The sequence below is a fragment of the Rhinatrema bivittatum genome, chromosome 11 (genome assembly GCF_901001135.1).
Source record: "Rhinatrema bivittatum chromosome 11, aRhiBiv1.1, whole genome shotgun sequence".
Lineage (NCBI taxonomy): Eukaryota > Metazoa > Chordata > Amphibia > Gymnophiona > Rhinatrematidae > Rhinatrema > Rhinatrema bivittatum.
The window spans coordinates 49,886,315-49,899,833 of record NC_042625.1 but is presented as its reverse complement, the minus strand read 5'-3'; the positions used below and the strand labels follow the sequence as shown (position 1 = coordinate 49,899,833).

The 13,519-nt window shown below is 48.3% G+C and overlaps 1 protein-coding gene across 3 annotated transcripts in view; it reads left to right on the top strand.

The window, feature by feature from the left end:
- The window catches only part of PI4KA (phosphatidylinositol 4-kinase alpha), a 171,623-nt gene that overhangs the window by 21,994 nt on the left and 136,110 nt on the right, over window positions 1-13,519 (top strand). For all 3 annotated transcript variants that reach the window (XM_029619781.1, XM_029619780.1, XM_029619783.1), the window contains 3 exons: window positions 6,735-6,926; window positions 8,110-8,210; window positions 9,068-9,197. In XM_029619781.1, the coding sequence (XP_029475641.1) occupies window positions 6,735-6,926; window positions 8,110-8,210; window positions 9,068-9,197 (423 nt within the window). The remainder of the gene's footprint in view (window positions 1-6,734; window positions 6,927-8,109; window positions 8,211-9,067; window positions 9,198-13,519) is intronic.

The window sequence follows — 13,519 nt, the reverse complement described above, 5'->3', positions numbered from 1 at the left end:
TTACAGGTCCTGGGTTCTATGGCATCGACACTGGAATTAATGCATTGGACATTCGCACATAATACAGTCTCTGCAGGGGGCTCTTCTCTCCTGTTGGAATCCGTTATTGGAAGAGTTTCATCCTCCTCTTCCGTTAGAGGGGAAAGCTAGAGACAGTCTTTCATGGTGATTTATCCACACCAGTCTCGAGTGTGGTGTGGAATTGGAGATTCCAAATTGGATAATAGTCACCACTGATGCAAACCTCTTCGGATGGAGGACAGTAAGAAGAGGCATAAGAAGGGGCATAAGAAAATGCCATACTGGGTGGCAAGATAAGTCAGTGCAGGGCCAGTGGTCTATACAGGAGGCTTCATGGTCTATCAGTTAGTTAGAGACAAGAGTGGTGCATTTCGTGTTGCTTCCCTGACAACTAAGGTTACATGGCCATCTAGTATGGAGCCTATCAGACAATGAGATGACAGTGGACTACATAAGCCATCGAGTCAAAACTAAGAATCAGGCAGTGGCTCAATAGGCTCCAGGAGTTGATTCTCTGGGCAGAGCAGCACTTGGAGCCGCTGGCAGCGTCTCACATTGCCAGAGTGAACAACATTCAGGCGGATTTTATCAGTTGGAGAAAGTTAGACCCTGGGGAATGGGAGCTATTGGAGGCAGCGATGTGTCTCATTCACAGAAGATGGGGGTATCCCAACCAAAGAGAACACCATGGCGTCATGGTTTTACAGCCTCTGAACAGAACACACTACAAAGGAATCTGAGCTCTAGCACTGCCATGGACTCGAGGGATTCTTCTTTGTCTTTCCTCCCGTGGCCTCTGGTGGACAAGGGATTACGGCAGATAAACATTCGGGCAACGGGATCCTGGTAGCTCCAGAGTGGCCACATCGACCATGCTTCCCAGATCTGAGCAATATGGCTGTAGACGGGACACTGAAGTTCAAATCAGTCGACTGTTTCCACCAGGGCCCAATATTTTTGGGTCAGGTGGCTCACTTCCTTCTCACGGTTTTGCTTCAGAGAGGAGATTACAGAGATGGAATAGATATTCTGAAGCCGTTATTTCCACCTTATTGCAAGCTAGGTGACCACCTACATTCTTGACGTATGTGCAAATTTGGAGGATCTTTGGGGCCTGCTTTGCTGTTTACGGTGTGCAGCCTCTGTCTTTTCAGGCTATGGTGTCGCATATTTTGTCTTTTCTACAGAAAGGTTCTGGTCAGGGGACTGGCCTTTCACTCTCTGAGAGTCCAAGTAGCGACATCGGGTTGTCTCCAGGTTAAGGTGCAAGAGTATCCTCTGTCTGCACATCCGGATGTTATACAGTTCTTTTGGGGAGCTAAGAATTTGCGTCCTTAGGTGCGGAACATTTGTCCATTTTGGAATCTGAATCTAGTCCTTAGAGGATTGTGTGAAGCTGTTTGAACCACTAAAGAAAGCTACAGTTAAGGACTTGACTCTTAAAGTGGTTTTCTTGGTGGCTATTTGTTTAGCCAGGAGAATTTTCGGAGCTCCCGTGTTGAGATCCCTTCCTTCAGATGTCTGATCCGGGGTTATCTTCATGCATGATGCCACTCCTTGCTGGAAGCGATAGGAGGCAGGTTGTCCCGTGTTTTTATGAGGAGTGGACCAAGATCACTGCGGACGGGTGGCTGCTGGAGGTCATAAGAGAGGGGGGTATGCCTTAGAATTTTCGCGCCCAGTCAGGGAACCTTTTCTGGAGTCCCACTACTCGTCTCGCAACAAAAGGGACGCAGTAGAACAAACTCTTGCTAAGCTTAGAGGCCATCACTCTGGTTCCGCTGAATGAACAGGGACGGGGGAGGATTTGCAAAAGGTAAATATAGCCTTGCGGGTACCACGTTTCCAGATGGAGATGCTGCATACAGTAATAGCAACGGTCCGCAAAGGAGAATTCCTCGTGTCCCTGGATCTAACTGAAACCTGTCTTCATATTCCCATTTGAAAAGACCATCAAAGGTTTCTCTGATTCATGGTGCTGGAACGACACTTCCAGTTTCAGGCTCTTTCCTTAGGGTTGACAACAGCTCCCTGAACCTTCACAAAAGTGATGGTAGTTGTGGCAGCAGCTCTGAGACAGGAAGGGATCCTGGTACATCCATATCTGGACGATTGACTTATTCGGGCAAAGACAGAGGAGGAGTGCGGTCGGTCAGTGCAGCGAGTGATGAACACCTTCAGTTCTCTGGGGTGGGTGATCAATGTTGCGAAGAGTTACCTGGTTCCATCCCAGTCATTGGAGTATCTAGGTGCCCACTTCAGTATCCATCAGGGCAGGGTGTTCCTGATGGTGAACAGATTGGCAAAGTTGCAAGCGCAGGTGATGTTGCTCTTGAGTCTGTTAGTGCCAAGGGTGGGACTACTTACAGGTATTGGGCTCCATGGCCTCAACGTTGGATTTGGTTCCGTGGGCATTTGCTCCCATGCATCCCTTACAAAGAGCTCTTTTGTCCAGGTGGAATCCGTTGTCGGAGGAGTATCATCTGCCGTTGCCTCTTCAAGGAGAATCCAGATCCAGTCTTTTATGGTGGCTATCGAGGAGCAACTTGGAGAAAGGAGTGGACCTGGAGGCTCTGGACTGGGTGGTGGTGACCACAGATGCCAGCCTCAAGAGCTGGGGGGGCGGTGTGCCTGAATCAGTCTGCCCAGGGTCTTTGGTCAACAGTGGAAGTGTCCTGGTTGATCAATAGTCTGGAGGCGAGGAGCTGTATGCAGAGCCCTGGAGGCATTCTTGCCAGTGGTCCAGGAACGGATGGTGCAAGTGTTTTCAGACAATGCGACAACAATGGCATACATCAACCGCCAAGGAGGGGTGAAGAGTCAGGCTGTTGCTTGGGAGACTCAGCTATTGTTTGTGTGGATAGAGTGTCATCTTGAGGGGATTGCGGCCTCGCATGTTGTGGGAGTGGACAACATGCAGGCGGATTTCCTCAGCAGACAACAACTATATCCTGGGGAGTGGGAATTGTCCCCAGGAGCCTGGAATCACATTTGTGCCAGGTGGGGTCTTCCTCAGTTGGCCCTCATGGCAACACGGGCCAATGCAAAGACCGCAAGATTCTTCAGTCACCGAAGGGAGCCCGGGTCTGTAGGACTAGATGCTCTGGTGTGCCCATGGCTTACCGGGATTCTTCTGTATGTGTTTCCTCAATGGGCACTCATCGGCCGAGAGTTACGGCACATAGAGTCGCATCCAGGGACAATGGTGCTAGTGGCAAAGGAGTGGCCTCGACATCCATGGTTCACAGATCTGGTGTATATGGCGATTGACGGGCCTCTGCGGTTGGCTCATCTGTCAGACCTGCCGTGGCATGGACCGATATTTTCGGATCTGGAAGATCACCTTTGTGTCTTGGCTTGGCTTTTGAAAGGCGGCGCTTGCATCTGAAGGGATATTCCGAACTAGTGATCTCCACTATGCTCCAGGCTAGGAGACCACCTACGTCTTTGGCATATGGTAGGGTTTGGAAGGTGTTTGAGTCCTGGTGTCTACGACAGAATCTGGAACAATTGTCAGTAGGAGTCTCTTGTATTTTGTCCTTTTTGCGACAGGGCTTGTCTAAAGGTCTAGCATACGGTTCGCTTCATGTTCAGGTTTCAGCCTTGGGTTGTCTGCGGGGCAAAATCCGGGGAAGATCTTAGGCCGCTTATCCTGATGTCATGCGTTTCCTGAAGGGAGTTAAGCATTTGCAGCCTCCGGTATGGAAGTTGTGTCTAAATTGGAACCTCAACTTGTTCTTGCGGGGTCTCTGTAGCGCGCCCTTTGAGCCTTTAAGATGGGCTTCCGTGAAGGACTTGATGACATTTTTCCTGGTGGCTATATGTTCAGCCAGGCGGATTTCCGAGCTTCAGGTGCTTTCTTGTCACAATCTATTTTTGTGTATTGCGGAAGACAGGATGACTTTACATATGGTTCCCTTTTTACCGAAAAGCGGTGTCTTCTTTTCATGTGAATCAGACTGTTGAGCTGCCGGCCTTTCCTGAATGGTCTCATGCATTCCTCAGATAGGGATCTGTATCTCCTGGATGTGTTTTGCATGCTGTTGCGTTATTTGAAAGTCACTAATAGCTTTCGGAGGTCAGATCACCTATTTGTGTTTGGTGGAGCAAAAAAAGGGGAGAAAATCTCTAAGGCTACAATTTCTAGATTGCTGAAGGAGACCATTTGTTCGGCCTATATCTGTAAGGGTTGTGAAATTCTGATGGGCCTCAAGGTGCATTCGACTTGGACACAGGCAGTCTTCTGGGCGGAATGTCAGTTGGTGTCCCCTCAGGAGATATTTAGGGCCATGCTGTGGTCTTCGTTACATACTTTCACCAAGCATTACTGTTTGGATGTTCGAGCACAGGAGGATGAGTCTTTTGGTGAGAGGGTGTTAAGACCATGTCTTTCGGGTGCCCACCCGGTATAGGCGTGCTTGGGTACATCCCACTTGTCTGTACTGATCTGGGTATGTTCTGGAAAGGAAAATTGGTTCTTACCTGCTAATTTTCGTTCTTGTAATTCCATAGATCAGTCCAGAGACCCACCCTGTTGTTGCTGTCGAAAAACTGAATTTCCTGGTGAAGGATTGCCATTGTACAGCAGGTGCTTTTATTTTCACAAAAGTTGAATTTCTTTTTCTGAGAAAGCATTAGCAGGCTTTTGCCTGACAGTGTTTGGCTTTCTAGTTCAGGGGATTCCAACCCTGTGTTTAGATTTTTCCTGTTCACCCTAAAAAGGGGGGAATGGGGTCTACTTTTTGGCTTGGATAAGGGTCAATACTGAGGGAACTGCAGGTGGCACTCTCGTTTATGAAGCAGTGCTTCAAAGTTTTGTTCTCTGCCTTCATCTGCTGGTGGGGATGCATAACCCGGTTGTCTGGACTGTGGTATTACAGGAACAAAAATTAGCAGGTAAGAACCGATTTTCCTTTACACACTAATTAACAGATTAAAAAAAAAAAAAAAAAAAAAAAGAAAGTTAAGTGATCTGCTCTTGAGTGTAATGCAGAGGGCATTTCCCAGGCAGGGCCCATGATTGCAGGCTTTTGGAAGGAGCGCTGTCCAAGGACTCTTGTAGAAATGATTGGATGAAGGGATTGGGCGAATAACACCAGGATGCCTGTGCTGGTTCTGATTGAGCTGAAAACTCAAAGGAACAGGAGGAAATGAAGCGATGGAGAAGGTACAGAGAAGGGCAACCAAAATGATAAAGGGGATGGAACAGCTCCCCTATGAGGAAAGGCTGAAGAGATTAGGGCTGTTTAAGCTTGGAGAAGAGACGGCTGAGGGGGGATATGATAGAGGTCTTTAAAATCATGAGAGGTCTAGAATGGGTAGATGTGAATCGGTTATTTACACTTTCAAATAATAGAAGGACTAGGGGGCATTCCAGAAGTTAGCAAGTAGCACATTTAAGACTAATCAGAGAAAATTCTTTTTCACTCAACGCGCAATAAAACTCTGGAATTTGTTGCCAGAGGATGTGGTTAGTGCAGTTAGTGTAGCTGTGTTTAAAAAAGGATTAGATAAGTTCTTGGAGGAGAAGTCCATTAACTGCTATTAATCAAGTTTACTTAGGGAATAGCCACTGCTATTAATTGCATCAGTAGCATGGGATTTTCTTAGTGTTTGGGTAATTGCCAGGTTCTTGTGGCCTGGTTTGGCCTCTGTTGGAAACAGGATGCTGGGCTTGATGGACCCTTGGTCTGACCCAGCATGGCAATTTCTTATGTTCTTAAGCAGAAGCAAGCAATCTGTATTATAAAATAGGGCAGCCATGATCCAGGCAGAGGGAAAAAGAGGCTGGAAAAGGAATCCTTCTACTGAAAAGTGTGGTTTCTCTTCATAAATTCTGCTTTCTTGAAAAAGTTTCTTAGTTTTAGGAATTATGCAGCTATACAAAACGAGCAATTTTCATTTAATCTTCTTTTCTACAAGATTTACCTGTTCGGCTAAGCTCTGTCCGTGCAATTTTCAGAAGTCATGTTCCTGGGTAAATTGACTGTTTTAAGATTGCCTGGCCTGAACGATTATGCGGAGATCAATAATGCCCTTGCATTTACTTGAGTAAGAAGTAGGGAAGCCTGGGGAAAGGTTGCATTTTCAGATCTCGGGGAGAAAGCGGGTGCAGATCTCTGCAGGGATGTTTTCCTAGGGAACGCACGCTCACCCTTTCCCTTTCAGAACTGGTTCAGAGCCTGCGGGTTTGGAAATTGGCCCTGTATGTGGGTGCACAGAAGAGCCATGTAATGATGCACGTTTACATACATGTACACACACATGGTGCACATTTTGTGATGGGGTGCACACGAGTCAAGTTACCAGCTCAGGCTAAAAAGCTGCTCTGTGCTAGATATTTTAATTTGCAGGCTGAGGACTGCTGGTTGGACAGAAGTGCTGCTTTTTATCTGGACCTGTCTGGCTTGGTGGTGCTCAGCAGCCTGTAATGTCCTGGTATGATAAATTTATCTCTCCGAGATAGATAAAATAGAATTGGAGAATTCTGTGCTTGAAGTGCTTTGAACAGAATACTGCAGTGTATGTGACTACCGCAGGGTTCAGACCCTGGCTTCTATAGAGTATTATCTTAGTCAAACGCAGTGAAGTTGAGGTCTGTTTGGCTTGTTGTGAGTCTGTGGTGCAATAATTAATTGTTGCTCTTCCCATTGTCTCCTTGTCCTGAGGTCTCAAGACCCATTAACACCGGTCTCTGTCTTCTGGGCTCTCAGATCTCCAGACCTTCTTCGTTAAGGAAATCCATGACTTTGTGTTGGAGCAATTTAACAGCAGCCAGGCGGAGCTGCAGAAGATCCTGCATGATGTGGAGCGGCTGCAGAATGAGCTGAGCCCCCTGAAGCTGCGTTGCCAGGCCAACGCTGCCTGTGTGGACCTCATGGTGTGGGCTGTCAAGGATGAGCAAGGTGAGAGCGCCAGGACCCTTATCTTGCAGGTTAAAGTCTTGTTGGCTAGAATGTGAGGGGAATGCCTGCGACTCCATGATGGGAAATCAAAGTTTAATAAAGACATTTTAATCCCAAAAGCTGTGCTTATTATGTTGGCTTTTATGTTTGCCTCAGCAGTTTTATGCCTGCCTAAATGGCTCCTTTTCCCTTCTCCTGGTTTGCTCACTTTTGTCTTACATTTGCCACATTACAAAGGAGTTGCCTTGCAACTCCTTTGAAAAGCCTTGACCAAACTGCAGGTCATCTGCCGGCTACAAAATAGTCCTACTCTTTCAGTCCTGCCCCTCTCTCTGTATAGTTTTCATGGAAAGCTTCGGGTCTTTGGTTGAAATGCTCGATACAGTCACTAAGAGGTGCTTGCTCTTGCTGGAAGCACCGACTCCATGATAGTCCTCTTCCACATGCTGGCTTCTCCAGGGCTCAAGAGATCATCTCTGGCTGGCCGGGGGCTCTCGCTGTGTATGGTGGTGGTGAATGCAGACTCCTTGTAGCATTGCATGTAAGTTGGTGAAAAGGTCCCTTCACAGACAACTGTCAGTGAAGGGACCAATCTCCCTTCAGAAACAAACAACTTTGTCTGCTTAACTTTAGGAAGATAAAGTTACTTGTGTTCTGAAAGGGGATTGGTCTCTTCACCTGGAGAGAAGTGAGCTGTCGGCTCTATTGCACTTAGGAGAAGGTGGGAGTGGATCGATACCTGCTTGTCATGCTGGGTTTGGGGCTTTTTAAAAAAATTATCTGCTTAATGTTAGGCCTGCTGTTTTTTGTTTTTTTTTACCAGATTTAGCCAGATAATTTTATCCGGCTAGCACTGATATTCGTTGTTAGCTGGGTAAATTTAAGTCCTGCCCTGCCTCTTTTTTTTATCCGGCTGGTGACTCCACCCTTCAGCAGGGCAGGATATTTAAAACTCCAGGTTTATCCAGCTAAGTTCCGAATTTAGCTGGACAAATCTCATTGGTTTACCCCTCCCCCCCTTGCAACCCACATTAACAGCAGCTACAAATATGCCCAGGGACTTTTAACGGCGGGTTTCAAGGGGAAAGGGCTCGTGCAGTATCTTTGTGAAAATTAGCTTCAGGAACCCGCAGACTTTCTGAAAATTCACTTTTATCTCTCGTATTTCTGTTTTGGATTCAAGGTGCAGAAAACCTCTGCATCAAGCTGTCGGAAAAACTGCAGTCTAAGACGTCCAGCAAAGTCATCATTGCACACATGCCCCTGCTTATCTGCTGCCTACAGGTTTGAGCCCAGGGGACTGAAGGGAAAGGACATTCTGGACTTAATGCTGCTGTCTCCAGGGAGGCCTTGTGGGATTTAGCGCTCTCTTCTCCAGGCTTGGGGAGGGGAGGGGGGGAGGCTGAGTGGGATTTGGCACACTCTCTTCTCCAGAGATACGTGATGGGATTTAGCATTCTCTTCTCTGGGGGAGGCTGAGTGGGATTTAGTTCTCTCTTATCCAGGCTGAGGGGGGAAGGGGGACTGAGTGGGATTTAGTTCTCTCTTCTCCAGGCTGAGGGGGGAGGCTGAGTGGGATTTAGCACTCTCTTCTCTGGGGGGAGGCAGAGGAAGCCTGGTGGGCTCTGATTGCTGATGGTGCTCAATGGTTTTCTGTCAGGAACTGACACCACTCCAAGTAAGGCTTTTGACACTTAGTTCCTACAGTTTTGGGGGGTTAAAAGTTGCAGACTGTGTAAGTATTGTGATTTTTTTGATGATGCAAACTTCAACACTGATAGTAAGAGTGACTCTGCTGGTTGACTCCTGCTTCTTGTCAACATCACTTGTGAGCCATGAGTCTGGCCTGACTGCAGACTGTGAAGGGGTTAAAACTGCAGGAGTACAGTGCTTGGCCTCCCATCAGTGACAGGCCCTCCATCCCTCTGCACCCAGAACAGAAGCCCGAGGTCTCTCGAGACCTCTCTGAGCCTCTGCTATTCTGTCTTTTCTAACTGGGGAGAACTGGGGGCAGAAGGGATGCTCATGGGTAAATTGAAGCTTTTAGCTGCTCAGTTTCTCAGTCCAGGCCATAAAGTGAAGTTAATTAAATCCTTCAGTATAACAGCTGTGTCTTCATGTATTTCTCCTTCTGTACTCAGGGTTTGGGCCGCTTGTGTGAGCGCTTCCCTGTTGTGGTTCATTCAGTGACACCGTCTCTGAGGGATTTCCTTGTGATCCCATCACCAGTCCTTGTGAAACTCTACAAGTACCACAGCCAGTTCCATGCAGGTAAAAGGGATGCAGGTCCCAACTTCTGTGCACATCACTGGGGAGTCTCTTCTGGGGTACTGTGCGCAATTCAGGAGCTTGTTTCTCCGAAAGGATATGGATGGTGTAGTGACCATCCAGAGCAGGGCTACCACAATAGTGCAGAATTTGTACCATAATCCTTAAAAGTTGAGAGTTCCCTGTACGTACCTGGATCAGATCAGACTCCTGGGTTTATGCATCCCTGCCAGCAGATGGAGACAGAGAAAGTTTTAGTGACACTGCTACATAATCTCTGGTGCCACCTGCAGTTCCTCAGTATTTCTGTATCTCTAAGAGATGGTGGTTTGTGCAAAACCTGCAGTTCTGTAGTCTGGAGAGAACTTTGATTTTTTGGGCCTTCCTCCCAGGGGTTTTTGGGTCCTGGTGGATCCTTCCCTGTTCCTGCTCCGTTATTGCATGGGGTGTAAATCTGGTGGTCCAGATCCCTCCCCTTCACGAGGCTGCTCAGGCGGCTGTGGGCTCTGGGCAGCTGGTTCTTTTTCTGCAGCTTGCCTCTCCTTTTCTTTAAAAAAAAAAAAAAGAGCAATAAATGCAGTCTGGCTTCCCTTTATTCTAACCTTACCACATGAATCTAAAAGTCTTTTTTTAAATCGTATAGATATTTGATATGTGATCCTTGTGCTTCTTCGATGCAGGGAGGGAAAGAGGGATGGGGGGAGGTAGGGTTATGGGAGGAGGGGTAAAAATATGGATAGAGTTAAGAAAATATGTACCAAATGTTATGCTTTGGAAATGTTCATTATTTATAATAAAAACAGATTTAACATAAAAAAAAAAAAAAAATTGGGCTGATCTGGTGCTGACAGCTCTGTTTTCAATCCAGAGTTTTGCTAGTTTTGATTAAAGTTTAATTAAAAAAAAAAAGTCAAGGACTGAGGAGGCTTGAGTTTTCTGGGACGGCTCTCTCCTCGTCGGATTGGAGGTAAAAGGAGAAGGGCTTCCTTTGCCTCTCCTGCTTATCGCTGCATTTTGGCCTCAGCAGGGGGATTTTTTTTTCCCCACCGTTTAGATAATGGTACACGGCTCAGTGTGCTGCATGTGTGGAGCGGTACTGGTGCGTCTGAGCCATCTCGGGCTCTGTGCGGCTCGCGTATCAGAGGGAGAGGGACAGTTGGTGACCCCGGCAGCCCTGAAACAAAAAAGTGGTGTGGATTCTCTCCTGCAGCGGCTGTTCCTGTGCACCAGAGGCCAGTGCGCATTGGGTCCTCTCCCTCCGGATGGCGGCCATCTTGGATTGTCATGTGGCGCCAACCACGCCGACTGAGGAAGGGGGGATTTCCCCCGAGGCTTTCCCCAGTTCAACCGTGCTGGGTGGAGGAGCAGGGGAGGACAGATGAGGTGGCTGCCTCAGATCTGCCTCTGACTGGGTCCTCTAATGCTGGGTCCATGCAGTTGCCAGCTGATCCTTGGCCTTTCTCAGCGGATTTTGTTTTACTTCTTCATGAAGTCTATTTGATTCAGCAGGCAGGGCTGGGGTCCCAGTCTCGGCCTCCCATGGGTCTGGGCTTGGCTTCTAGACCTGGGCAGTCCCGCAGTAAGAGGCCTTCCTTGGTTCAGCATTTGCTGGGTCCTATTCGGATTAGTCAGTTGAGTCAGGAGGGACCCCCCCCCGGGGCTCAGGGTGCATTGTTGTCGCCAGTGTTGATCTGGACGTGTCCAGCACAATTCCACGGGATGTTTCCAGAAGAAGTCCCAATTTCTGAGGAGGATGACCCCAAGGTAATCCACTTGTTCCGTAGGGAGGACTTGGTCCCTTTGATTTCTCAGGTTCTAGAGGAGCTTGGGCTGAAGGTTCCGCAAGAAGACTCGGACATGGAAAGGGTGGACCTGGTCCTGGATGGTCTTAGGGGTCCCGCGAGGGCCTTTCCCTATCATAAGTTGGTGAAGGGCGAAGGCAAAGTCGGTGAAGGGCAATGGTGAAGCTCTGTCCTTTCCATGAATGGATGCTGAAGTTTTTTCTCTTCCAAAAGTGTTGCAGTGTCAGCAGTCACAAAGAAGACAACTATCCCAGTCATGGGTTCCGTGGCTTTGAAGGATGTCCAGGATAGGAAGCTGGAGATTCACCTCAAGATGATTTTTGAGGTGTCGGCCCTGAGCTTGCGGGTGGCCATTTGCTCCTACTTCAAGCAAAGGGCTTGCCTGCATTGGCTACAGCAACTTCAGGATGGACAGGTGAAGTCTGGTGATGAGGCAGATAAAGCTGAGTGCTTAGAGGCGACGGTGGTGTATGTTGCGGATGCCTTATATGACTTGGTGAGAACTTCGTCTGACATGGGATCCGCACTGTCAGCCAGGCAGTTGTTGTGGCTGCATAACTGGTCAGCAGCTGTGTCCTCTAAGTTCCAGTTGGGTTCTTTACCGTTTAAGGGAAGCCTTTTGTTTGGAGAGGATCTGGTGCAATTGATGAAAGATCTGGGAGAGAATAAGGTGCACAAGTTGCCGGAGAACAAGCCTTAACAGCAAGCAGTTTTTTTTCTTTTCAGACTTGGTCGCGTTTTCCTGACATTAGGAGGTCTCGTCCTGTGAGGGGAGCCTCAGTTTCTCAGAAGCAGCTCTTTCCCCGAGGTCAGTCCTGGGGGCAGTCCTTTCAAAGAGGCCGAAAGTCCTTCAGAGCTTCCACAGGAGCTGGAGCTACAGGGGCCAAATCCTCACAATGAGGTGTGAGGCCGGTCCACTCCGCCATTTCCTTTATAGGGGACCGATTAGCACGGTTTTATGGGGAGTGGGCCAAGATAACTGAGCGTAGTAAGAGAAGGTTACACATTAGAATTTGCTCAATTCATTCGCGACTTGTTTCTAGTGTTCCGCTGCGGGTCAGTGGAAAAGCAGGTGTTGTGAGAGACGTTAGACCAGTTGCAGATGTTAGGGGCAGTGATTCTAGTTCCCAAGGGTGAGCGAGGCAAGGGAAGGCATTCCATCTACTTTGTCATTCCAAAGAAAGAAGGCACTTTCCGTCCAATTCTGGACTTAAAGAGGGTGAATGTGTTGTTGAAGGTCCCGAGATTCCAGATGGTGACCCTGAGGTCGGTAATTGTGGCAGTGCGCAAGGAAGAGTTTCTGGCCTCTTTGGATCTAATAGAGGCGTACCTGCACATTCCCATTCGCCTGGATCATCAGAGGTTTCTGTGGTTCATGGTGCTGGGGCAGCATTTCCAGTTTCAGGCTCTTCCCTTTGGGTTGTCCAAGGTGCCCTGCACATTCACCAAGGTAATGCTGGTGGTTGTGGCGAGGGAGAGCTGGTGCACCCTTATCTGGATGACTGGCTTATCAGGGCAATGTTGGAGGATGTTTGTCTCCATTCAGTGCAGAAGATAATAGATACTCTGGAATCTCTAGGCTGGGTGGTGAATTTAGCAAAGAGTCACTTGGTTCCGCCTCAGACCCTCGAGTATTTGGGAGCTCAGTTGAACACGCAGATAGGCAAGGACTTTTATCATGGAGGAGTGGGTTTGCAAGTTGCAGAGTCAAGTACAGTGCTTGTAGGAGTTATCGATACCCAGAGACTGGGATTATTTGCAGGTCTTGGGTTTGATGGCTTCAACGCTGGAGTTAGTGCCATGGGCTTTTGCACATATGAGATTGCTACAGAGAGCTCTGTTGGTGCAGTGGAATCTGCTCTCAGAGGAGTTCCATCTACCCTTACCTCTCAAGAGTTCTGCATGAGACAGTCTGTTTGGTTGCTGCTGACGTGCAATCTAGTTCGTGGTGTCGATCTGGAGGTCCCAGATTGGGTGATTTTTACTACCAATGCCAGTCTCTCTGGATGGAGAGCTGTATGTCAGCAGCAGTCGGCCCAGGGCCCTTGGTCCATGAAGGAAGCACCTTGGTCCATGAAGGAAGCACCTTGGTCTATCAGTCAGTAAGAGACCAGAGTAGTGCGTTTAGCATTACCTGCATTTCTGCCTTTGATACAAGGTCGTTCAGTGAGAGTCTTGTCAGACAATGCGATGGCCGTTGCTTACATCAATCGGCAGGGAGGAACCAAAAGTCGAGTGGTGGCCCAGGAGGCTCAGGAGCTAATCCTTTGGGTGGAGCAACACTTGGAATGGATAGCGACCTCACACATCGCAGTGGTCGAAAATGTCCAGACAGATTTTCTAAGTCGCAGTTTTCTAGATCCAGGGGAGTGGGAGCTATCAGAAACGGCGATGCAGCTCATCCGGGAGAGGTAGGGCTGCCCCATGTGGATCTAATGGCGACTTGTCTCAATGTGAAGGCGGCTTGGTTTTTCAATCGAAGATGAGAGAATGGGGCTGAGAGAAACGACACCCTGGTTCTAG